The 27442-nt window shown below is 34.2% G+C and overlaps 1 protein-coding gene across 1 annotated transcript in view; it reads left to right on the top strand.

The window, feature by feature from the left end:
- The window catches only part of ASCC3 (activating signal cointegrator 1 complex subunit 3), a 404060-nt gene that overhangs the window by 102737 nt on the left and 273881 nt on the right, over positions 1-27442 (top strand). Inside the window, exons 9-10 of the mRNA XM_012002619.1 lie at positions 20549-20749; positions 21198-21338. Coding sequence (XP_011858009.1) covers positions 20549-20749; positions 21198-21338 — 342 coding nt within the window. The remainder of the gene's footprint in view (positions 1-20548; positions 20750-21197; positions 21339-27442) is intronic.

The raw sequence follows: 27442 nt of genomic DNA, 5'->3' as shown, positions 1-27442 counted from the left end.
TCCCCCATTGAGAATTTTGTGTTTTTTCTTCAGTTTTCCTAAACATTCAACTTTTGCTCAAATCATACCTCTCCTGGGAATTAGGAGGGCATCCTACCCTCCCAAGAAGAGAGTATACCTCTCTGACTCTAATTATATCTGAAATTCTTGTTAAACATGGTATTGCTATTGTTTGTTTTTTCTCTCATGTGTTTTGTCTTCAAGGCCAGTAATAACTTCCTATTTATCATTTTACCATCAGGCTGTGAAGTATATTTAGAAGGTCCATCTGTATTTAGCTGACATTTGTTTTTGTTATGCTTCTTAGATAGACTTTTCTGTATGAGAAGTTTTAGGAATTGACAATTACAGGCATATTGAGTATTGTCATATTTTAAACAGTGTAAATGGGCTGGGCATGGTGGCTTACACCTGTAATCCTAGCACTTTGGGAGGCCAAGGCAGGAGGATCACTTGCACCCAGGACAAGACCAGCCTGGGCAACGTAGTGAAATCCCATTTCTAAAAATATTTTTTTAAATTAAAAAAATTAGCCAGGCATGGTGCTGCAGGCCTGTAGTCCTAGGTACTCAGGAGGCTCATGTGGGAGGATCACTGGAGTCCAGGAGTTTGAGATTGCAGTTAGCTGATGATCATGCTACTGCATTCCAGCCTGGGCAGCAGAATGAGATCCTGTCTTTAAATTAATAAATGATTAAATGAGTGAATGGGTGGTGTAAATGCATTCATTTAAGTAGCATAAAAATATATGAATAATGCATTGCAATTTCTAATTAATTTGGGTGGGCTTTCTTACTGCTTTCTTCATATGTAATACAATTTGGCTGAGTTTCATTTTAGAAAATAAGTAACTTGATTTTCACAAAATCTAACAATCTCTCTTCTTTCAAAGATTTAATATTAGGTTACTCTTTTGAGGTGCTTTGTTACTAAAACTTAATTTCCTCTACCCAGATCATCTGATTGAAAATGCATTTTCATCATAAAACATTAAAATATATGAGTCTTCAGTGAAGAGAAAACAAGTGTCCATGTACTATCTTTCATATCTCTTAATAAAATTTAGTAATTTTTCAGTGCACTTTCAAGAGGGGGTACAAATTAGAAATTTGGTGTTTGTAAAGATGTAGAACTCTATATTACAGAATGAAAAAGAGGGTTAGTTAGTTATTTTGTGTTACTACAAAAGCATTAGGTATTTCTATTTATAAAGAAATATTGTTGTGTTAATACATTGAGTCAATACAGAATAGGCCTTTTTCCTTTTGTTTGTTTTGTGTAAACAGAAAAGATTTTTGTAGGGCTGGTGATAAAATTTTTCTCTTACCAAAAAATAATATCTAAAATGTAACATCTACGTTTATAATATAAAATAGAAAGTGAAAATGTCTTTACAGCCCCAACTTTAGTAGAATACTTTGATATATATCTTTCCAGAATGTTTTTGTATTAATAAAATATATTTAATTAGTTACTATTTTGTGGCATACTTTTTTTCTCTTTTAGACACATTTTTGTATAAGCAAATATATCTTCATTCTGTTTATCTACAGTGATTCATGGAGAATGTGTCATGAATTACTTGCTCCAATACCCTATTTATAGATATTCAGCTTGTGTCTGTTTTTTTTTCTTATTGTAAATGATGTTAAAGCAAGCGTCTTTGTGCTTTTTTATGTATCTGATATTAAGAGTTCAGTTATTTTACTTGGATACTTTTTTGACTTGGAGTTAGGTTAAATGATGTATGCACATTTGTAATATGAATTGTATATAAGCAATATATATGAGGGTGTAAACATTACCAAGATCAATTTTTTAAAAAATCTTCAACACTCGGATGAATGAAATAGTATCTTACTCTATTTTGCATTTATTTGATTATTAGTAAAATCATTATTTCCATTGACTGTATTTTCATATTTCGTTTTATAAATTATGTTACTTGGTTAAAAATCAGTTTTAGGAATCAAAAAATTAACCTTAAAAATAAAAGTGTAAAGTTATGAAATTAATAAGTTTTACAAGCCTGTAACTTGGACTTTTATTTATTTTTTTTTTTTCTTTTTTTTTTTTTTTTGAGACAGTGCCTCGCTCTGTCGCCCAGGCTGGAATGCAGTGGCCTGGAATGCAGTGGCTGGATCTCAGCTCACTGCAAGCTCCGCCTCCCGGGTTTACGCCATTCTCCTGCCTCAGCCTCCCGAGTAGCTGGGACTACAGGCGCCTGCCACCTCGCCCGGCTAGTTTTTTTGTACTTTTTAGTAGAGATGGGGTTTCATCGTGTTAGCCAAGATGGTCTCAATCTCCTGACCTCGTGATCCGCCCGTCTCGGCCTCCCAAAGTGCTGGGATTACAGGCTTGAGCCACCGCGCCCGGCCTAACTTGGACTTTTAATTTAGACTTTGGTGTCAGATACCTGAGTTTCAATCTTTGCTCTGCAATTTACTAGCCATTTATCCTGGTTAAGTTCTTTAAACTCACCATGCCCTACTTCCCCCCTCTTTAAAAGAAGGATGATAAAAAGACCTACCTCATAAATTTTCTTTGGATGCTAAGTGATATCATGCACTTAAAACATTTAAAACAAAACCTTATATGTAGTACGTGCTCAGTAAAAATGGTTGCTAAATAGATTAGTGAACAATTTACTTGCCAACTTAAGGAATATATTATCTTGTGTGTTTACCTTTAATTCAAGAGTATTAGAGATCACATTGTAGTTTTTGTGTTCAGTTAGTCTACTGACTTGTCACAAATTATGTAGTTTAGGATTGGTGTATTTAGTGTAGTAGTATGTCAGATCTTTCCTGCTTCCTTAAACGTTACAATGTGGGGGTATGTGGAAGCAAAGTTATAGTTAGAGCTCATGAAATGGGTTTCTGGTAGTCTAGTGATGAATCTAGAGATGTGCAATGTGAGCTCATCTGCTACAACGTGAGCTCTTGAGGTCAGGCCATGTCCTCAAAGCCTGACACTTGGTAGGCAGCATTTAGTGCATGATGAAGGAGTAGGAGGATACATTTTAGATAGCAGCAACATGTGATTTAGGCTTGCATTTAATAACAGATCTGGTCCTCTGGTGAAGTCATTGAGGCTTAGATGAGACCACAGGTCTGATGTCACAAATATTGGAGGTAGAAAGAACACTTGCTGTTTTCTTCTGTAACTAAACTTTTAATTGGAAAGTCCTTTGAGGAACTAGCCATGTTAAGACCAAAAAAGAGAAGACTGGGAAGAACACTGAGTAGGGGACATATGGTGTAGAATAATTTGAAGGGGCATGAAAGAGTAATTTAACTCACTATTTTGTTTCTAAAGGGTAGCAAGGAATAATGAGAAAAACTTAATATGAAATATTTATACACGAGAGCTCATTTAGGCTTTTCCACTAAATCGGACATGTTTTTATCTTTTCCGTTTCTTAAAACATGTCAGTCATATTTTTTTTTGGCATAGGTGTTATCATATGGTTTCAAAAACTAGCAACCTTTACATAGCGAAAAGCCTTTTGCTTATGTCTTTGATCTTCCCAGGTCCCTGCCTTCTTTCATTAATAAGCAGTGTATTTAATTTTATGCATTCTTTCAGAATTTCTGCAAGCAAATATACATTATTATTTCCTTCCGTCCTCAAATTTGGACAATAAAATAGCGTATTTTAATACTATTCTGCAACTTGCTTTTTCTTGGCCATAAAAAGATCTTTTCATCTCAGAAAATAGAAAACTTCCTTATTCTGTTTTATGGAGGCATAGAATTTCATTGCATGGATATGCCATAAGTTATTCCAGTGGTACGCTATTGAGGACATTTTGATTGTTTTTAATTTTTGGTGTGACAAATAATTTGTGATTAATAGTCTTATGCATACACAATTTTGCACATGTGTAAGTATATTTTTGGATACATTTTTAAGAAGTGAAATTGCCAGATAGGCCAAAGGTTATAGGCATTCATTTGTGAGCGAAATATTTTTGTGTTCCCAAAATGAAACAGGATCATATTTTGAAAGAATGCATTTGCGTTCACTAAGAAAGTGTTTATTTGTAGCACTGGGTTTCAAACTTTTTTTTATTGAGCACATCTAAAAAATATTTTACATTGTAATTAATACACTCAAAAACAATTAAAACACAATTTTCACGAAACTGTTTTACCCTTATCACATGTGATGTATTAGTATTTTCTTTTTCTTTTCTATTCTTTAAAAACACTGATAACAATCCCTAAATTAATTTCATAACTCACTAGTAAGGCATAACCTTCTTTGTGAAATACACTGATAATAGAGTTTAGTTGACCAACTCTGTTATGTATAGTGCACGAGGATCCCTAGTTGGACTGTACAGTCTCCCAAGAATTTCCTATAATTCTTTTGCAGGTTCAAACAGACAAATAAGCATGGGCTTTAGTAATTTTTATAAAGTCTCTTAGAAATAATATTTTGTTACCTCTGGACCTAGAAGGATGATATTTGAAAATAGTAGCATATGTTGATATAATATATAGAGAGAGCTATAAATATAGAAAAATGCAGATACGTAAATAGGGATTGGGTATAAACCAGTCAGTTTCTTAGGGATTATATAAGATAGAATGTTACATATTTCTGACATAATACATAATTTGTATGTGTTCTTAATGTGGGAGATTCTGTGATATGCTAAATGTCTGGTTATGTTTAGAGTTTGTAGTGCTTAGTGTCAGGAAGATTAAAAAATGCATTAAAAGTATGTTTTGAAACTACCTGTTTTGGTTTTAAGAACAAATGTACCGGCCAGGTGCGCTGGTACATGCCAGTAATCCTAGGACTTTGGGAGGCTGAGACGTGCGCATCACAAGGTCAGGAGATTGAGACCTTCCTGGCTAACACAGTGAAACCCTGTCTGTACTAAAAAAAAATAAAAATAAAAACAAATTTTAAAAAATTAGGTGTGGTGGCACATGCCTGTAGTCCCAGCTACTTGGGAGGTTGAGGCAGGAAAATCGCTTGAACCCTGGAGGCGGAGGTTGCAGTGAGCCGAGATCGCACCACTGCACTCCAGCCTGGGCAAGAGAACAAGAGAACAAACTCTGTCTCAAAAAACAACAACTAAAACAACAACAAAAAACCAAGTGTACCAGGAGCGGTTGCAATCCAAGCTAACTTGTTGTTTTACTGACAACTGCAGTGAATGAATATAGAAAAAAATTATTTGACTAATATTTATAATATATGATAAAACACTTGTGGAACTTAATAAATAATATGAGTAGAACAATTTATTCTTAACATGGAGCATCTTAACTATTAGTTGATTTGTAAACATCCATCAACAATGCAGTTCATAGTTGATAATTACAATTTAATCAAAATGACTCAGCTGAAGCAAGCACAGGAAAAAAAAGACACCACCACCGAGTATTTGCTTTACACCATTTACTGTGCTAGGAATTAGAGAGACAAAGTTGAAAAACATAATTTCTGCCTCATAGTAGTCTTATATTCTAAAGGAAAATACTTCTTTTATTTATTTATTTATTTATTTATTATTATACTTTAAGTTCTAGGGTACATGTGCATAACGTGCAGGTTTGTTACATATGTATACTTGTGCCATGTTGGTGTGACTCGTCAGCACCCATCAACTCGTCATTTACATCAGGTATAACTTCCAATGCAATCCCTCCCCCCTTCCCCCTCCCCATGATAGGCCCTGGTGTGTGATGTTCCCCTTCCCGAGTCCAGGTGATCTCATTGTTCAGTTCCCACCTATGAGTGAGAACATGCGGTGTTTGGTTTTCTGTTCTTGTGATAGTTTGCTAAGAATGATGGTTTCCAGCTGCATCCATGTCCCTACAAAGGACACAAACTCATCCTTCTTATATTCTTATATTATAAATACTTCTTATATTTATCGTTTAGTACTTTAGGGAATACAAGTGATTTCATTTGATCAGGTGAGGTATTTGTCAAGTATTTGTCACTAATGTAATATGTGGTTGACATTTCAACCTCACTGTTTTAGACCTTGGGTTGGAATATAGAAATAAGTATGAGTGATTGTCAATTTTGGAAAAGAACATTAATTTCATTGTTTAACACATTCAACAAATGGTTACTTATTTTCTTCTTTTTATGCTTACCAAGGATAACTATAGAGAATAAGACATCAAGAAAAAGAGTAATGTCCTTTCTCTCTCCTAAAGACTCCTCAATGTGTAGTTTTTTGTTTTCTTTTTAAGTCAGGATCTTGCCTTGTCACCCAGCCTAGAGTGTGGTGGCATGATCATGGCTCACTGCAGCCTCCAACTCCTGGCCTCAAGCAATCCTTCCATTTCAGCCTCCCAAGTTGTGAGATTGCTGGCAGGAGTCACCGTATAATTTAACTGAATTGTAATTTAACTGAATTTTATGAACTTCATATTATGGCAGGATCTTTTAGACCACATTAAGGATTTCTGAATGTTGCCCTAAGAGATTTTTCCCTGAATGCAAGCTGCTGTGTTAGGACAGTATATTTATCAATTTATAAGTATTATATAAGTTAGCTGGGCACTCTCCAGAGCTGCACTGTTTGATATAGTAGCCATTAACCACATGTGGGTATTTAGCAATTGAAATATGGCTAGTCTAGATTACAATGTGCTTTAAGTGTAACATACACTAATTTTACAATTTCATGTTAAGATGATATTTTAGATACATTGAGTTAAATAAAATACATTATAAAATTAATTTCACTGTTTTTGTGTTTTTTTAATGTTTCTGCTAGAAAATGTAAGTATATATTGGCTTTTAATGTACTTCTATTGGACAGTGATGAATTAGACTAAGAATATTTAAAATGTTTTAAAATATTTTTCAGTTGTTTATTTTCAATTTGTAGGATTAATTTGTTTGTTTCTTAATATGTAGTCCCCATAAAAAAGGATGAGTTTGTGTCCTTTGTAGGAACATGGATGCAGCTGGAAACCATCATTCTTAGCAAACTATCACAAGAACAGAAAACCAAATACCGCATGTTCTCACTCATAGGTGGGAGCTGAACAATGAGATCACTTGGACTCGGGAAGGGGGGACATCACACACGGGGCCTATCATGTGGAGGAGGGAGGGGGGAGGGATTGCATTGGGAGTTATACCTGATGTAAATGACGAGTTGATGGGTGCTGACGAGTTGATGGGTGCAGCACACCAACATGGCACAAGTATACATATGTAACAAACCTGCACGTTATGCACATGTACCCTAGAACTTAAAATATAATAATAATAATAAATAAATTAAAAAAAATATGTAATCCCCACCTTTAAGATTTCTCTATGACTAGGGTAGCTGATATTTTGTCTTCTATTCTTAGTAGAGTATGAAAGATTATGGTGTAAGCCTTGATTTCTAAGTTGTTTATTTACAACCAAATGCATGCAGAAACAAACTGGTCAGATGAAGATACTAGCCCTAGTATGTTAACATAGTTTACCTGAAATTAACAGGTAAATGAACCTGTCCCAAGGTCTCTAAGGCCTAAATTGAGGTCCTGAACTTTCTACATTTGTTTATCTGAATCTATTACTGAGAGATCCCCTGAGAGTTAAAAAGGATGAGAATTATAGGGCAAAAGGTGGCTCAGTCATGTAAAATATGAAGCAGTTTCTGTTATCCGAAAGCTTTTTCACCAATAAATTAGGTTTATCCTCAGAAAGATGAAAAGGGGACTCCATGGTAACAATAGAGGAGTGGAGCCAGCAGAGCATTTTCTTCCAGCTTTTTAATGTGGTCTTTTAAAATATGGTTGTAAGCATAGTATAAATATAATTTTGGAGTCAGGCATGCTGGCACATGACGGGAATCCCAGCAATTTGGGAGGCTGAGGCAGGGGGATCACATAAGCCTAGGAGTTTGAGACCAACTTCAGCAATATAGCGAGACTTCGTCTCAAAAAATAAAATAAAATATAATTTTGTATTTTTTCACTTAATGTATATAGGATTTTTTATCCTGTTGCTTCATATTCTCCTTGATTACTATTTTAATGAATGCATACTATTTCATTGAATAGGTATATCATAATTTACTTAACTGTTCCTCTAATTTGAGAAATCACTTGGTAATTAGGAAAGCTGAAAGCTTATTATAGCTGTATACCTTGCAATCGTCATCTTTTATGTTGATCTTTTAAAAGTATCTTAAAGATTTTTATCTACATAGTTGCTAATTATATATTTATGTTAATGTGGTAAAATGTGTATGATTCTTTTGCCCAAGTAATCTTATGAATTGTTGAAGTAAAATAATCAGAATATATTAAACTTAACTTTTAGTTCAATTTCATATTTATTGAATAGCCAAACGTTTCTCAGATATGTGAGATCTATGACATTAGGTTGGATATGGTTTACTCTTCCTAAGCAAGACTTAGATTACATTTGGAAAACCAAGTTATTCAATTTTCAGAGGCTGTTGCATGAGCAGATTTTAAATATGAAAAAAATCTGCATTGTTGTATGTCACATAGCCTTTCAATAATAAAATTTGTTTATTAAGTTGTGTTAACTATCAAAAGTATTTTTTATTAAGATGATTGCTGTTTAATCTTGTGACTAGTTACTTATAACAATGCTTATCTAGTCTAAGTAGTATACTACAAAATTCCATTGACCACAAATATAGTTGATAAACCCTAATTGAGAACAAGAAGATTTCTAACAACTAAAACAGAGGTGTAGTGTTATTATATAAAACCTTATATACTTTATTCCTCAAAGAATCCACTAAACCTTTACCTAGTGTCTGTTAGCTTCTAATTTTAGACAGAATTTAGAAAGGTTACTAGACTGTAAATTTTTGAAGTTTGAATCTGCTGCTACTATGTAATTTTGGAAGAATCACTGTATCTTTCTGAAAATTAATTTTTAAAAATCCTTGACCTTTCCATGACTTTCAAATTCTGTTGTAATTGCCTATTTGAAATCTCTACTTAGATGTATAGTAGGTACTTCAAATGGAGTGTTTATTTTTCTGTCTCAGTCTGTCATCTTAATCTTCCTCATATCCTAAGAACTATTTTTCACTCAAGCAAAAAGTCATCTTTGATTTATCTCTTTTTTTTCCCCACCATCTTACATTTAAGTCATCATCAGATCCATTGACTGTAACTTGAAGAGATAGCCTGGGTTCAGGAACTTCTCTCCATTTCTTCTGCTGACACTCCAATATAAACCAACATCACCTTCCACTTGTATTACTGCCATAGTTTTATGCTACTTCTCAGTCTTTTTTCCACATGGTAGCCAGAGACATCTTTAAACATTACAAATCATATTATATTATTCTTCTACTTAAAATCCTGCAGAGATTTTAATTGTGTTGAGAATAAAAATCCAAGATCTTTGCTATGACCTACCTACAATTCCTATCTTTCTTTCTCATGTGTGACCACTTACTCAGCCATCCTAATCTCTGTACAGTTCCTTAAAATTTCAAGTTAGTCCTGATTTAGTGGTCTACTTCTAGATCTTTATTTTGCCTATAATATGCTGAGATAGCAAATTTTTTCGTGGCCTGGTTCTTGTCATTTTATTCTCAACTCAGATCACCTCTCTTGAGGCACCTTTCTAGAAACCTAATTTAAGGTGACTGTTATGTCTCACTCTCCATTACACCATCTGTGAAAATGTATTCATATGAGCATTTGAAACAATTTTTAAATTAGTAAACATGTTGATTTTTTGTCTCCCACCCTAATTAGAACGTAAGTAAGCTACATGACAGCAGAGACTTTGTCTACCTTATTGAGTGTTTGAACAGTTTATGCCACATAGAGGAGATATTCAAGAACTATTTGCCCAATAAATGAGTGATTCCAGCTAAAAATGAAAGATCAGAGATTTTTAAAAATGTATCCTGTTTAGGAAAAGCCCAAAGTCATCTATTTTAGAGTAATTATCGAAAATAGTTTTATACACTCACACATACACACACATATAAAGTAGTCAGTACTTGAAGACCTTTAAATGAAAAAATTTATCCAGTTATCTAAAAGAAAATCATCTGATCATCTAGTGAATACTCAAGTATGTTAAATAAGGTATTCATGTAAACTGATTTTTAACCTCGTGACATTTACATAGATTATGGCATGGAGCCAGGTTTGTGAGGAATATTAGAGTGGTGGGATTCCAGCATATAAAACTTGGACTGAGTGTGTGGAGTGGTTGTCATCTCTGATTCTAAAATTTTGAGCCTAAGCCACATCCTATAGGGAGCCAGAGAAAAACTGTGAAAATTATGTAATGTGTGTCCTTGGTAACTATATGATTTATGATAAATATATGCTGAAATTTTAATATCCTTTGAATATCTTAAACTTAAGCTTATGATGTTTACACTAGTTTAGGAGGGACAGCATGTTCCTAGGTTCATCTTAGATGCCTAGTTAATGCTTTTTAATTAACTGACAAAATAAATACATATGATTATTATAAACAATGAGGTATGTTTACTGTATATTTTTGTTCTTCCAGCTAAATAGTATCATCCAGTTTTTGTTTTTTAATTATTATACTTTAAGTTCTAGGGTACATGTGCACAACGCGCAGGTTTGTTACATATGTATACCTGTGCCATGTTGGTGTGCTGCACCCATCAACTCGTCAGCACCCATCAACTCGTCATTTACATCAGGTATAACTCCCAATGCCATCCCTCCCCCCTCTCTCCTCCCCCCTCCCCGTGATAGGCCCCAGTGTGTGATGTTCCCCTTCCAGAGTCCAAGTGATCTCATTGTTCAATTCTCACCTATGAGTGAGAACATGCGGTGTTTGTTTTTCTGTTCTTGAGATAGTTTGCTGAGAATGATGGTTTCCAGCTGCATCCATGTCCCTACAAAGGACACAAACTCATCCTTTTTTATGGCTGCATAGTATTCTATAGTGTATATGTGCCACATTTTCTTAATCCAGTCTGTCACTAATGGACATTTGGGTTGGTTCCAAGTCTTTGCTATTGTGAATAGTGCCGCAGTAAACATACGTGTGCATGTGTCTTTATAGCAGCACGATTTATAATCCTTTAGGTATATACGCCCAGTTTATTTTTAAAAATAGAGTGTGCACTCACGAGTAGCCTGTATTACCAGTATTTGATAAATGGATATCCAAAACCTACACTTTCTATGGAATTTCATAAATGAGTCATCTTATTTCAGTAGTCTAGTGAGTCGCAAATATGTAAGACAAGTGTATGTTAAAATCAGTAGTCTGGTGTATGTTTGTAAGATCAGTAGTCTGGTGAGTCCCAAATATGTATAGACAAGTGGGATGTAGGATGAAGCTGGTAACACTTAAAATGTTTCTGGTCTGCTAATTATGGTATGTTTTGAAAATGCTTATTAGTTAGAACCAATTAAAAAGGAAAATGGTATATATTTAGAACGACTATCTGGATTAAATATAAAGCACTTAAGATAAATGATCATGAGACTCTCAGTTTTCTGTTTAAAAGCAAATGCTGATTTGTTAAGAAATAATTTCAGTTTAACTTTATTCATTAATATATAAAATCAATATGAAATGTTTTACGTTAGAAGAACGTCAAATATTTGGAAGCAAAGATTAGCTGCATTTCATTAGGTATTGTGTATGCAGGAAATAGAAATAAAACAAACATTATTAGCATGTAGTTCTAAAGTTGAATAAAATAGTTTTGATATAACCCACATTCTTCTTCTTCTTCTGTAATCATTCGTTTTCTTAACTTAAAGCGTTTGTGAATATAATTTGAATATCATTCAAATATAAGAAATCTATGCATAATGGACATTAATTATTTCATGTGCCAGTAGCTTAAACCACAGTTCACAATATCAAGTATACTGAGCCCTCTAGGGATTTTTTTTTTTTACTGCCATCACAATTGCTGTCTGTGCACATTCCTTTTATTTTTACCAACAAGTTTATTGGTGAAAATTATTTCATTCATTTTCCTTAATTTGAAATGAAAAATAAAAAGAAACTTTATAGGGAATGGTACAAAACATGGGCTGTTTTAAATGTAGCTTTGGAGGGTTTTTCCTTTTTAATTTGCTGTTTCTATTCAGCATGTTCTTATATTATTCTTATAAGAACATTATAAGAATATTATATATATTCTTGCATATATATACATCACTCTATATATGCATATATATATGCAAGATAGATATGCATATATATATGCAATATATATGTGCATATATAGAGTGATGTATATATATGCAAGAATATTATAAGGACTTTTTTGAAATGTTTATTTTGAAATAAATGTAGAGAATACTTAACCAGCAAGATAAATCATCATATTATTTTAAACAGCAAATTGGGTGGTAATTTGTATTTGAGCTAGGACAAACTGAGTTTATGTCCTGTCTCGACCAAATTTATTAGCAGTGTGGACTTGAGTAAGTTATGTAACCTCTCTAGGTCTCAGTTCCCTCTGATAATTTCTTCACGTAGTCTCTAAAATAACCTTTTAGAGATGTTTCCAGAGGAGTCTTTATAATGTCTTTTCTTCATATTGAATTTTTCTTTCATAACTTAAATATAAGCCTTCTTGTTCTCAGAAGAGAAATTTATTATTTCTATGGTTTTAAATATTTTTTATTATATTCCAAATAGGAAATATAATATGCAGCTTCCTTGCTTAAAAGAGACCTTAAATAGTAACTGTGTCACTTTTGTTCACAGTTACATCCCTAGTGGCTGAAAAAGTCCCCGGCTATTTCATTCAATAATTTGGTGCTCATTTAGTAACTTGGTAAATGAGTGAAGAAAAGGTCAGCTCCTTCAGTGTGGCATATGTGGCTTTTTGTAGTCTGCTCTTGGCCTACTTTTCCATCTTCATCATCTTTGCTACTGCTTTTCACTAGCCCTAAGTGTTTTTCTAATATCTTGTTTCTTGTACCTGATATGGCATGCTTAGTGACTGCCTCTCCCTTACATACCTCAGCATATAGTTCATATCTTTATTATAGAAACCTTAGTGATTTAATCTGGTTTTAAATATGCCTTTTTCTTCCTTTAAATGACAAGCTAGGGCCAGGTGTGGTAGCTCACAACTGTAATCCCAGTTCTTTGGGAGGCTGAGGTGGGAGGATAACTTGAGCCCAGGAGTTCAAAGATCAGTCTGAGCAAGACCAGCAAGATCTTGTCTCTACTAAAAATAAAAAAGTTAGGGCCAGGCACAGTGGCTTATGCCTGTAATCCCAGCACTTTGGGAGGCTGTGCTGGGCGGATCACGAGGTCAGGAGATCGAGACCACCCTGGCTAACATGGTGAAACCCTGTCTCTACTAAAAATACAAAGAATTAGCCAGGCGTGGTGTTAGGCACCTGTAGTCCCAGCTACTGAGGAGGCTGAGGCAGGAGAATTGCTTGAACCCAGGAGGCGGAGGTTGCAGTAAGCTGAGATAGCACCATTGCACTCCAGCTGCAAAAAAAAAAAGAAGAAGTTACTTGAGTGTGGTAACATGCATTTGTAGTCCCAGGTACTCAGAAGGTTGAGGCAGGAGGATCACTTGTCTACAGAAGTTTGAGGTTGCGGTGAGCTATGATTGCTCCACTGCGCTTCAGCCTGGGCAACAGAGCCAGATGCTGTCTCAAAAATCATCAACAAAACCCAGAAATTAGTCAATTTTAAGGATCATTTTAAACGTTGTCTAACTTTTGTTATGAAAACAAATATTTGTATTGACAGAACTCCTTAGTATAATAACAATCAGTAAACGATTGTTGAATTGATTAGAATGTTATAAACCTCTATGTATGTAATAGGTTTTGTTTGTTAGTATATTCTTCTGATACTTTATTTATTTCTTGAATTATAACCTTCAAAAACACAGAAATAAGTTTTTTACTGAAAGTTGATTATAGGGCTTTTGCTAAACTGCTACATATTTTGGTTAGATTCAATTTAGTATTTCTTTGGAGGATATTATGTATGCAGTGTATATCTTTAAACTTTTCCCCTCATTTAATTATAGTTCTTTTTGCTAGTAGCCAGCATAAAATCATTCAATAAAAATTTATTTAGCAGCCTATTATGTTCCTGGCAATTGATTAGGTACTGGGGTAATACAAAGAGTGATAAAAAACAGAACCCTTAGTTTCAATCCAATGGATCAGAAATACATATAAAGGACTCATTTCAATATTTGTGGTTACGGGTCATAATAATAATATATAAAGAGGATTGTCTGAGTGTCTAGTTGTCGAGAGAAGCTATGGTAGTTCCTTAAATCTTCTAAAATATGGTGAAGCGTAAAGAAATAAAGATAACAATTGTTTAGGGAATTGGAGAGAACCGGAGATTGCTTTTGAGCTTAAACTTGAATGGTAGTGAAGAGTCAATGAGAAGTCTTGGAACATTTTGTAAGCTGGAATGTGACATGATCAGATTTGTAGTTTATGGATAGTATACTCTCTTTCTTGTCATAAGTCTATAAAAACTGGAAATTGCTGCATTCATTCACAGCAATATTTTAGTAAATCTTATATAAAAATGAAATGACATATGACAGTAATGATAATAGCTACCATTAATTTATTTCAACGTATTTAACAAGTACCATCTCTGTGTATGGTTTATAGTATATGATTTTTATATATTATCTAATTAAAGACTGGTTTTGAAGTTATACTATATGACCTCAAATACTAGCTTTACCATTTATAGCTGTGTGAACTGAAACAAACTTTTTCAAGTTTCAGTTTCCTCATCTATAAAATATTCTGGTATGGCTATAGAAATAATTAGGATATTTTATGTCAAGGACTCCTGTGCTTAGCCCATAGTGAGCCCTCCATAATTGTTAGCTGTTTTTAAATTAATTTTTGTAACTTCCTTGTGTTATAAAGATAGCACCTTTACCTTGCAATATTACCTTGCAGATGAGGAAATTGAATTTAGAGATCTTAAGTTACCTGCAGGTCGTACTTGCAATATTACCTTGCAGATGAGAAAATATAATTTAGAGATCTTAAGTTTCTTAAAAGTTATATTGCAAATAGTGGCAAAGCGAGTATTTTAACTTGAGTCTCTGACTATAAGCCCAGTATCCTGAAAAATGTGCTGTACTGTCCTTCCGTGGCTAAGTGATCAGGAGAAATTGATGAAGAAAGTATCAGTGGTACTCTCAGATGTTTAATTGGCCTGCCTAGGCCTAAGAGATACTACTATGATCTCTTTTTGTTTTGTTTTGTTTTGTTTTGTTTTGAGACAGAGTCTCGCTGTCTCGCTCTGTCGCCCAGGCTGGAGTGCAGTGGCACGATCCTGGCTCGCTGCAAGCTCCTTCTCCCGGGTTCACGCCATTCTTCTGCCTCAGCCTCCTGAGTAGCTGGGACTACAGGCACCTGCCACTACACCCAGCTAATTTTTTGTATTTTTTTTAGTAGAGGTGGGGTTTCACTGTGTTAGCCAGGATGATCTTGATCTCCTGACCTTGTGATTCGCCCGCCTCGGCCTCCCAAAGTGCTGGGACTACAGGCATGAGTCACTACACCCGGCCAATGCTGTGTAGTATTCCATTGTATGAATATATAACATTTTGTTTATCCATTTATCCATTGATGGACATTTGAATGGTTTTAAGCTATTACAGGTAAAACTGCTATGAACGTTCATATACATCTTTTTGTATGTACATATACTTCTTTTTCTCTTGGGTAGACCCTCAAAGGGGTATGTTAGGTATAGGTTTAACTTTTAAAAACTTGCTAGATTGTTTTATTAAAGTGATTGTACATTTAGTTTAGTTGTATGTTTGTTTAACTTTTAAAAACTTACTAGATTGGGCTGGATGCGGTGGCTCACGCCTATAATCCCAGCACTTTGGGAGGCTGAGGCGGGTGGATCATGAGGTCAGGAGATCTAGACCATCCTGGCTAGCCTGGTGAAACCCCATCTCTACTAAAAATACAAAAAAAAATTAGCCATGCGTGGTGGCTGGCACCTGTAGTCCCAGCTACTCGAGAGGCTAAGGCAGGAGAATGGCGTGAACCCAGTAGGCAGAGCTTGCAGTGAGCCGAGATCGTGCCTCTGCAACTCAGCCTGGGCAACAGAGTGAGACTCAGTCTCAAAAAAAAAAAAAAACCAAAAAACAAAAACAAAACAAAACAAAAAAAGCTTGCTAGATTGTTTTATTAAAGTGATTGTACATTTAGTTTATCTACTATCAGTATGTGTGAATTCTTTTTTCTCTACATGCTCAACAATACTTGCAATTTAAAATATTTAAATTATTAAACATTTTGCCAATTTTTTAAATGTTAGCCATTTTAATAGGTGCATAATAGTGATTTTAATTTTTATTTCCCTAATGACTAATGATGTTGAGCATTTTTATGTGTGCTTATTTGACATCTATATATTTTCTTTGGTGAAAGGATTCTTCACATCGTTATCTACTCTTAAAATTAAATTGCTTATTTTCTTTATGGTTTTGTTGAGTTTTTAATATATTCAACATATAAGTACTTTATCTGATATATGTATTGCAAAGATTTTTCTCCCATTCTATGGCTTCTCTTTTTATTTTCTTTTTTTTTTAATTTATTTATTATTATTATACTTTAAGTTCTAGGGTACATGTGCATAACGTGCAGTTTTGTTACATATGTATACTTGTGCCATGTTGGTGTGCTGCACCCATCAACTCGTCAGCACCCATCAACTCGTCATTTACATCAGGTATAACTCCCAATGCAATCCCTCCCGCCTCCCCCCTTTTATTTTCTTAACAGTATCTTAAAGATAATAGGTTTTCCATTTTGCTTAAGTGAAATTTACTGATTTGTTTATAGATTTTTATTTTATTTAAGAAATCTTGGCATAACTCACATCCACAAAGAATTTCTTTCATCTTTTCTTCTACATGTTTTATACTCTCAGGCTTTACTTTTAGTCAGTGATTCATTTTGAGTTAATTTTTGTATGTGACACAAGGTATGGATTCAAGTCATTTTTTAAACATGTGTATACTCATTTGTTCTAGCATCATTTATTGAAAATGCTGACCTTTGTCATCTACATTGCCTTTCAGCTCTTGTCAAAAATCAGTTGTACAAATATGTGTGGATTTATTTCTGGATTTTCTATTCAGTTCCTTCATCTATTTGTTTATGTTTATGTAAATACCATGCTGTTTTGATTTCTCTAGTGTTTTAATAATTTTTGATATCAGGTAGTTTTAGCTCCCTAACATTGGTTCTTTTTCAAATTTGTTTTGTTCCTTCTAGGTCATGTGTGTTTCCATATGAATTTTCAAGTCAGCTTGCCAATTTCCATAGGAACGCCTGGTGGGATTTTGATTGAAATTGCATTGAATCTGTAGATGAGTTTGGGGGAAAAAAAAAAAAAAAAAAAAAGAAGATGTCTTAAGAATTGTATCTTTCATTTAGCAAAATAGTGTAGTTTTCAGTATACAGGTCTTTCCCATCTCTTTTCATATTTATCCTTAAGAAATTCATAACAGAGTGCTATTTTTATTGATTAAAAAAATTGCTTTCAGGTATTTCATTGCTGGTATATAGAAATGTAATTTTTTAGTTGTTAGTCTTGCATTCTCCAGCCTTCCTGAATCCACACATTAGCTTTAGGAGCTCTTTTGTAAATTCCATCTGATTTTTTACATAGACAATCAGGTCATCTCTAAATACAGGTATTGTTTTCTTCCTTTTTTATATTAAGGACTTTATTTCTTCCCCCCCCCCCCCTTTTCTGATTGCACTCCAGTACAATGTTAAGTGGATAGAACCTCCAATACAATGTTAATTGGTGCGTGAGTGTAACAGCCTTCCTATTCCTGGTTTTAGAGGAAAGCATTCAGTCTTACCCTGTTAATATGATGGGAACGGCTGTAACATTTTTGTAGATGCCCTCTGTTGGGTTGAGGGATTCTCCTCTACTTCTGGTTTGCTAAAATTAAGACAAAAAATAATAATAAATGAATGTTCGATTTTGTAAAAAGCTTTTTGTGCATTTATTAAGATGATCATGAAGTTTTTCTGTGATGTATTATGTTGTTTATAATTTTATATTTATGCTTTGAGGGGTATTAGTCTGTGATTTTATTTCATCTGGCTTTTATATTGGGGCAGTGATAGCTTCATAGAATGATTTGGGGAGTATTCCTTTTTTTACATTTTTTTTTGAAATAGTTTAAAACTCCATGTAGAATTGATATTATTTCCATCTTATACTTTAGGTGGAATTCATTTGAGAATCTCTCTGGCCCTCAAGGTTTTTTTGTTTTTTTGTGTGTAAATAATTTTAACCTCATTCTTAATTTCTTTAATAGATATGGGGTTGTGTATTTGTTTTTGAGTGAGCTTTGGCAATTTATGTTGTTTAAGAAAGTTGCCCATTTCATCTGAGTTGTCAAATTTACTGGCATGTAGTTGTTCATTACATTTTCTTACTATTCTTTTAATACCTATATTAACTCTAGTGATGCCACTTTTCTCATTCTTGGTATTGATAATTAGTATCTTCCCTTATTTTTCCTGATCAGTCTGCCCAGAGGTTAATCAATTTTATTAATTTCAAAGAATCATCCTTTTCTGTTTTTTGTTTCATTGATCTTTATAATTATTTCCTTTATTCTGCTTTGGTTTTGTTTTTCTTTTTCTAATTTTTTATTTTGGAAAATAAAGTTATTCTTTTGAAACTTTCTTTTTTCTTTTTTAATGGATCATTTTGAAAAGTTTTATTTGTAATTGACAAATAATAAATAAAGGTACCATGTGATGTGTTAATGCATGTGTATAGTGCATAATGATCAAATCAGGGTAATTAGCATATCTGTCACTTTAAATGTTTATTATTTCTTTGTGATTATAACATTCAAAGTCCTTTCTTCTAGCTATCTTGAAATATACATTATTATTTGCTATAGTCTCTATGTAATAAGACACCAGAACTTAATCTTCCTATCTAACTATAACTTTGAACTCATTGACCAACCTTTTCCCATGCTTTTCTTCCCCCCATCCTCTGTAGCTTCTGGTAACCACTATTATACTCTCTACTTCGATGATATGAACATTTTCAGATTCCACATGTGAGTGAGATTATGTGGTATCTTCTTTTTAAATATAGTGGTTAGTGCTACAAAATTTCCCCTAAGTATTATTTTAGCAGTCTCTACAAATTTTGACGTAATAAATTTTTATTTCCCTTCAGTTAAGAATACTTACAAATTGTTTTGATTTCTTCTTTCATCAGTGGTAGAAAGTGTGCTCTTTAAGGAGGTATGCTATTTTGTTTCAAATACTTAGATATTTTCCAAGTATCTTTCTAATAAGCGTACCTGATTTAATTCCATTGCAGTCAGAGAATATGCTTTGCATGACTGTCTTCCTTTTCAATTTATTAAGACTTGTTTTTTGACCAAGAATATATTATAACTTAAATGTTCCAAGAGCAGTGGAAGAGAACATGTGTTCTACTATTGTTAGATGAATAAGTGTCAATCAGGTCAAGTTGGTTTATAGTGCCATTCAAGTCTATGGTAGCCTTGCTGATTTTCATGCCTCCTTGTTCTACAGATTTTGAAGAGTGATATTGAAATCTTTGACTATAATGGTGGATTTGCCTATTTCCCTTTGCATGTCTTCAGTTTTTACTTCATGTATTTTGAAGATCTGTTATTAGTTATACAAATGTTTAGGACTGTTATATCATATTGATTAATTTACCTCTGTCATTACGAAATGACTTTCTGTTTTGCTGGTAATATTCTTGGCTTCAAAATTTATTGTTTCTGATATTAATATAGCCATTCCAAGTTTCTGCAAATAATCTCAACCAGTGTTTTGTTTACTTTCAGACCTTTAGTTTTCATATAAGACTTTTATATAGGAAAATTTTAGGAAAAAATTATTTAACTGCTCTGGGTCTTAGTTTCTTTTTGATTAAAGGGACGTAATAAGAGTACCTACACCAAATAATTGTTTTGAGGATTAAACAAAATAGTATCAAAGATTCTACAGCTGCACATGTTGCAGTGCAAACTCTGTGTAAGTGTAGTCTGTGGCTTTTGTTCCTACTATTACAGCTGCATTTTTTTAAAGTTTTTTTTAAAAACACATGAAATAGAATTTGCTATTGATTTGTATCTTCAAGAAGTATCTTGTTTGCTGTTTCATTAGTCATCTTTAATCTAGACTAGATAAATTAGAACATCATGATGAAATTTGTTAATGAACATGAACTAAAAAAATACCTGTCTTTAATTTTGTTTTCTCACATTACTAATTTATCATCTTTTTTACTTAAGAATTGTATTCTAAAATTTAGGTATAGAGTCATATTTTTCAAATTTATCGAGTTACCATTTCAAGTACATTCAAATTGTACAGTATTTTTCAGTTATTCTCAACTGCATACACCTCCGTTTAAATAAAAGACACATTGTGAAACTACAAGTTAGTCTTTTTTTAAGAAACAAAGGAAATAAATGTTTGCACATAATGATTTGTATGGGTCCTTCACATTGTTACTATTTATAATGGATGATGCCTTTTTTTTTTAGATTGGACAGCTGGCTTTTAAAGGAATGAAGAGACTCAATAGAATCCAGTCAATAGTGTTTGAGACTGCCTACAACACCAATGAGAACATGCTGATTTGTGCCCCTACAGGAGCTGGAAAAACCAACATTGCAATGCTTACGGTCTTGCACGAAATTCGCCAACATTTTCAACAAGGTGTTATCAAAAAGAATGAATTTAAGGTAAGTAAATAAACCAGACAACAGCTTTTTAAATTGTAAGGAATAAAATAAATTTGCGGTTATATATAACATGAAATTTGAAAGTTCTTAAAGATATTGTACTTGAAGTCAGATAAGTAATACGGCTTGACTTACTTCATTACTATTAAGGCAGTTCTGATTTGTGTTATGAAAATTCTATTACCATGTAAGAAGCTATGAAAATACATTTAGCTTTGAAAGCAAACCAATTTTCAAAGTGATGCAGCTGTGTAAACAAATTCTATTCTTTAAACAGCTACACACGTATCTCACAAAAATAAGACTTTTCATATATCACTATTAAGATTTTTCACTGGAAGTAGTTACAATCATATTTCATAATAAATTGTGACTTGTATTGGCTACTGTAAGACAAATGACATGGTGGTTTTTGCTCATTAATCAAGCTAGTGTTCCTTTGGTATAGATTGTATATGTTGCTCCAATGAAAGCCTTGGCAGCTGAAATGACAAATTACTTCAGCAGACGTCTAGAGCCACTAGGCATCGTTGTGAAAGAATTGACTGGTGACATGCAGTTGTCAAAAAGTGAAATTTTACGAACTCAGGTATGTTGTTTACCTAGATTTTTTGTTTAATACCATTCTTTTTTTAGGTAATTGCAAAATTTTTAAATGACTATATCTTAAGTAACTAGAATAGGTGATACAAACATAATATAATGAACTTTTATTTATAACCACATCTTATCTCTGTACTACAAAGAGTTTTTACTGGTACTTTGTTTTCTGATGTCCCTTCTAACTCCTGTAATTCTTACTGCATCTTGAATATTGTTAGGTTCCAAGTCTATTGGCAGTAAGGCTATTCTTTTAAAACAGTAGGGGATGAGGATATAAATAAGACCAGAGTTTAATTTTAAGAGGAGGGACATACATAGATCTTAAAATGATTGCACTAGTATTCCAAACTATTCCATAAGAATGATTTAACATACAATAAAGCTTTTTGGTCATTCATTATTTAATCAAATGCAAAGTTATTATTATTAAATCATGCACTGTATATAGCACCATATTAGAAGAAATGAATGAATGCATGACAATAAAGACACTTAAGATACAGTTTCTGTCTTCAAGAATCTTATGACTAAGTAAGAAAAAATATTTACATTTCAACTAGATGATTATTATTGAAAGCAATATGTAAGTTAGGTGAAGTTCATTGTGTTTTTAAAAAATAAAATAGGCTGGGCATGGTGGCTCATGCCTGTAATCCCAGCACTTTGGGAGGCTGAGGCGGGCAGATCACAAGGTCAGGAGATCAAGACCATCCTGGCTAATAAGGTGAAACCCCATCTCTACTAAAAATACAAAAAAATTAGCCAGGCATGGTGGTGGGCACCTGTAGTCCCAGCTACTGAGGAGGCTGAGGCAGGAGAATGGCGTGAACCCGGGAGACAGAGCTTGCAGTGAGCAGAGATCGCGCCACTGCACTCCAGCCTGGGCAACAGAGTGAGACTCCATCTCAAAAAAAAAAAAGAAATGTAAAAAATAAAATAGTGGATGACCAGATATTAATGGAAAAATTCATAGTTTGATGGAAAATAGATAATAGAACTTTTAAAACAGTGAGTGGATATTGATTTAAAATGTGATTAGAGTGTGAATTAATTTCCTAGGGCCCCCATAGCAAAATACCATAAGCTCAGTGGTATAGACCAAAAGTATCTGAGACAAGTCTCAATTGATTTTGAAAGTTTATTTTGCCAAGGTTAAGGATGCACCAGTGACAACCTCAGGAGGTCCTGATGACATGTGCTCAATGTGATTGGGGTATAGCTTGGTTTTATACATTTTAGGGAAACATGAGACATCTATCAGTATGTAAGATGTACATGGGTTTGGTCTGGAAAGGCAGGACAATTTGAAGTGGAGGCTTCCAGGTCATAGGTAAATGTAAAGATTTTCTGATTGGCAATTGGTTGAAAGAGTTATTATCTAAAGAAAGGAGGCCTGTCTATTCAGCGAGAATAGTTTGTAAATGTTTCTTATCAGACTTAAAAAAGTCTATTCTATCAGTAATTCCAAAAGGAGGGAGAGTATAATGAGGCATGTCCTGCTCTCATTTCCCATTATGGCCTGAACTAGTTTTTCAGGTTAGCTTTGGAATGCCTTTGCTAAGAGGAGGGGTCCATTCAAGATGGTTGGGGGGCTTAGAATTTTATCTTTGGTGTACAGTGGCTTAAAACAACAGTCTTAATTCTCTCACAGTACTGGAGTTTAGAAGTCTGAAATCAAGGTGTCAGCAGAGTTGGTTCCTTCTGGAGGCTTTGAGACTGTCTGGTCTATGCTTCCTGGTTTCTGGTGGCTGCTGGGAATTTTTGGCATTCTTTGGTTTGTAGATACATCACTCCAAGCTCTGCTTCCATCTTTGTGACCTTTTCCCCTGCTTGTCTTTTCCCCTACTCCCCTTTTTTAAGTACACTAGTCATTGGATTTGGGGCCCACCATAGTCAGGATGATCTCATCTTAACAACCTTTCCTTAATTACATCTGCAAAGACCCTTTTTCCAAATAAGGTCACGCATATGGGCTGAATGTCTACATACCATCTCCCCGACCCCCAAACATCATTTATATGTCGAAGCCCTAGTCCACAAGTAATGGTATTTGGAGGTGAGGCCTTTGGGAGATAATTGGACTTCGTTTAGGTCATGAAGTGGGGAGGACTGGGTGACAGAGTGAGACTCCATCTCAATAAATAGTAATAAAGGACTGGGTGACAGAGTGAGACTCCATCTCAATAAAGAAATATTCAAAAAGACAAAGTTCTTTGTGACCTGAATAATTTTAAAGATTACAAAGGAGTCCCAAAGCCAAAACAATTTGAAAACTACCATGATACATCAAAGTGCCTTATATATGACATCGGATTATTTTTATTGTCTACATCCAGCCTGGTTTTCAACCTTATCTCCCAGATGCTTCTTAATATAAACTATAGTCAGGCTATTTTTGCTTTTTCTAAAATAGCCTTGCTCAAATAACATTTTCTTAAATGAACGTTGCTTTTTAGTAAGTTTCCTCATGTGTTTTCTCCTTTTACTTAGTATCTTCCTTTATCTATTGACATTTGTTCAAATCTTGCCCAGTCTTTAAAACCCAGTTCAAACCTTGTATTTACTTCTTCCCTGAATCCTGTGGCACCATTCATTTATATTCATAAAATAATACCTAGTGTACAAAATCTATGCTTTTGGACCTGATGTAGTTTTAAAAATCTGGATCACTCTCAAGTAAAATTTTGATTGCTCTTGTCCTGTATCCGAGTATGTTACTGATGCTAACGCAAGGATGTTTATGGAAAGACAAGGGAGGTAACATTTAAATTCAATTTATGAGTCAGTTACTATGCTAAATGCATATGTGCAACTTCCGTGAGTCTTCACAAGAACTCTATTGGGTAATATCTCCATTTTACAGGAGCAGAAAGTAAAACCAAAAAAATCTACTTAGATTTATGCGTAGTCTGTCCCGCAGACTCTGGCCGAGCGACACATGTAAGAAGTACACAGACACAGGTATTTTGCCTGAGACCACGGCTAGGGGACTGCATGGGTTACCATCACTGATGAGAGTGCAGCTCTGCCAATGAGAGTGCAGCCCCGATAAGCCAGGGACGTTTGTATTTATTTAGTACAGATTTAATGACAAAGACTTGGAGCAAACACAATTTGTGGGTAATTAACATTGTCAATCCCCCGAGTAGATAGTGGTCCTGTGTGCAAATGATCAAAGATTGGTGTCCGGAGACATAAGTAAGCCAGTTTATCGAGATGAGTTCCCTTATATTCCCTTGTTATCTACCCTTTGCCCTCTGCTTCAGTGTAAGAGAATTAGCCACCTTCAGCTTTTATTTTCTCCCGAGGCTTTGCAAAACCTCCCAGCCTTCCAAGAAGGTTTCCGTCTTTCTCTATTGATTTTTCCCACTACCCTGACTGATCTCCTACAGAATTTTATATTCTTAAAAGGTTTATGAACATGTATTTCTTACCCATTTGCCCATTTTTGCACTTTGCTAGACTCTGTATCTTTCGTCAGTAATTTTTGACTGTGTAAGCGCAGGGACTAGGTGCTTGGCCTCAAAAATAGTTTATTAATTGAACTTTTTGTGCTTGCTCTAATTCTGGAGTTGCTAATTTTTGTAGAATTGAAACTATATAGTTTCTAATCTTTTTACTCTGTCCTTCTACCCTTTTCACAGATTCTTGCAGATTAAAAACTTCTGCTGTTGCTGCCTTTGAGATGAGGCTATAGACAAAGCAAACCAGAGAATAATGTAAAGAATGTGGGAGTACATATATATTCAACTTTTTTTGTGGAGTTTGAATTTCTTGCTTTCCTCACTTTCATTTTGAAATTTTTAATAGCTTCTTAATTATTCATGTTATCTATTTTTGATAAATGAGTTTCCCAATAATCAGCATTGATTAAATTAAATATAATGTTAAATTTGCCTTGTGTTTTTTTCTAACATTCTCAGTATTATTAATCTTTTTTTAAATATAGGAAGCCAAATTAATCTCATTTGCAAATTTTCTCCCTTGCCATTCTGATCATATTATTCTCTTGCTCATAAACTTTCATTGGTTCTTTATTGCTTATTGAATTAAGTCCAACTACCTAGCTTGTTAAGAATCTTTTATAAATTAAGTATACTATGAGATGTGATGTATTTTGTGGTTCACTAGGGACCATCAGGTATAGCAGCAGTTATGATTTTATTGAGGTTTGAATGTAAAATTTCCTTTTACAAGAGAGAATTATATAACTATAAGATTTACTGTTAGGAGAAACAGTATAGGCAACAAATATCTTTCTGGTGTACAGCTAAAATGCAGTTTTGTGCAACTCTGAAAAACACCATAAATTTGTCATTGGTTAAAACACTGATCTACTTTTCCAACATTACTTTCCATTATTCTATATCTAACATTGGTTTCAAACTTCTCCCTCTAAATGTATCCTCGATGAAGAGTTACTATTTTACAATATTCACTGTACTTTTCAGTGGTTCCATTGAGCAGTGTTCCTTTGAACATCAGTGAAAACACTGGTTACAAATTTTAGAAAAGATTTCTCCTGTCCTGGCAGTAACTTTGTGTTAAAGCAAAGCATTTGCTCTGAGTTCTGGAATTGTTCTCTGCTTTTATATTTGTTTCCTCATCCTTTTATGGGGAGGCATTTATCTGTGTACCTTTGGGAGTTGAGATAGGATATTTCACGTTTTGCTTTTCTTTATTTTTTGGTTGAGGATAGAGGGAGATTCTGTTCAGATCTCTTAGGCTCAAGCAATTGCAAAGGCAAATCTGAATTTTCTTTGTATTACTCTGCTAGACCAAAGCTTCAGTAATTGTAGTTGACAGGGTGTGGTGCTGTGAATATGCATGAGCTCAGTCACAGGCAGTGTTCGATGTCACACTGCTCTAATGTACTCTTCTTTCAAGGCGATTTTTCCTATGGTATGTAGTCTATTGATTATTTCAATATATGGGATAAGAGTGGGAATAAAGGGTAGATGGAGATAGGGGCAGATAGCAGTTTTATCTGAATATCTGTAAATTATATTCTTATGTCCCATAAATGTACTGTTTAGTTCTCAACCTGGCATTGGGCTTATTGCTTTAACATTTTTTTTAATTATTTATTTATTTATTTTGTATTAGACTTTAAGTTCTAGGGTACATGTGCACAATGTGCAGGTTTGATACATATGTATACATGTGCCATGTTGGTGTGCCGCACCCATTAACTTGTCATTTACATTAGGTATATCTCCTAATGCTATCCCTCCCCTCTCCCCCTACCCCACAACAGGCCCTGGTGCGTGATGTTCCCCTTCTGGTGTCCCATGTGTTCTCATTGTTCAGTTCCCACCCATGAGTGAGAACATGCGGTGTTTGGTTTTCTGTTCCTGTGATGGTTTGCTGAGAATGATGATTTCCAGCTGCATCCATGTCCCTACAAAGGGCATGAACTCATCCTTTTTTATGGCTGCACAGTATTCCATGGTGTATATGTGCCACATTTTCTTAATCCAGTCTGTCACTAATGGACATTTGGGTTGGTTCCAAGTCTTTGCTATTGTGAAGAGTGCTGCAATAAACGTATATGTGCATATGTCTTTATAGCAGCATGATTTATAATCCTTTAGGTATATACCCATTAATGGAATGGCTTGGTCAAATGGTATTTCTAGTTCTAGATCCTTGAGGAATCGCCACACTGTCTTCCACAATGGTAGAACTACTTTAAAGTCCCACCAACAAAGTGTTCCTGTTTCTCTGCATCCTCTCCAGCACCTGTTGTTTCCTGACTTTTTAATGATCGCCATTCTAACTGGTGTGAGGTGGTATCTCATTGTGGTTTTGATCTGCATTTCTCTGATGGCCAGTGATGATGAGCATTTTTTCATGTGTCTGTTGACTGCATAAATATCTTCTTTTGAGAAGTGTCTGTTCTTTTTTGAGAAGTGGGTTAGTCGTAAATAGTTCTTATTATTTGGAGATACGTTCCATCAATACTGAATTTATTGAGAGTTTTTAGCATGAAGGACTGTTGAATTTTGTCAAAGGCCTTTTCTGCATCTATTGAGATAATCATGTGGTTTTTGTCTTTGGTTCTGTTTATATGCTGGATTATGTTTATTG

Source organism: Mandrillus leucophaeus, unplaced genomic scaffold, assembly GCF_000951045.1.
Source record: "Mandrillus leucophaeus isolate KB7577 unplaced genomic scaffold, Mleu.le_1.0 Scaffold690, whole genome shotgun sequence".
In the NCBI taxonomy this organism is placed as follows: domain Eukaryota; kingdom Metazoa; phylum Chordata; class Mammalia; order Primates; family Cercopithecidae; genus Mandrillus; species Mandrillus leucophaeus.
This window is presented reverse-complemented; position numbering and strand designations above follow the sequence as displayed.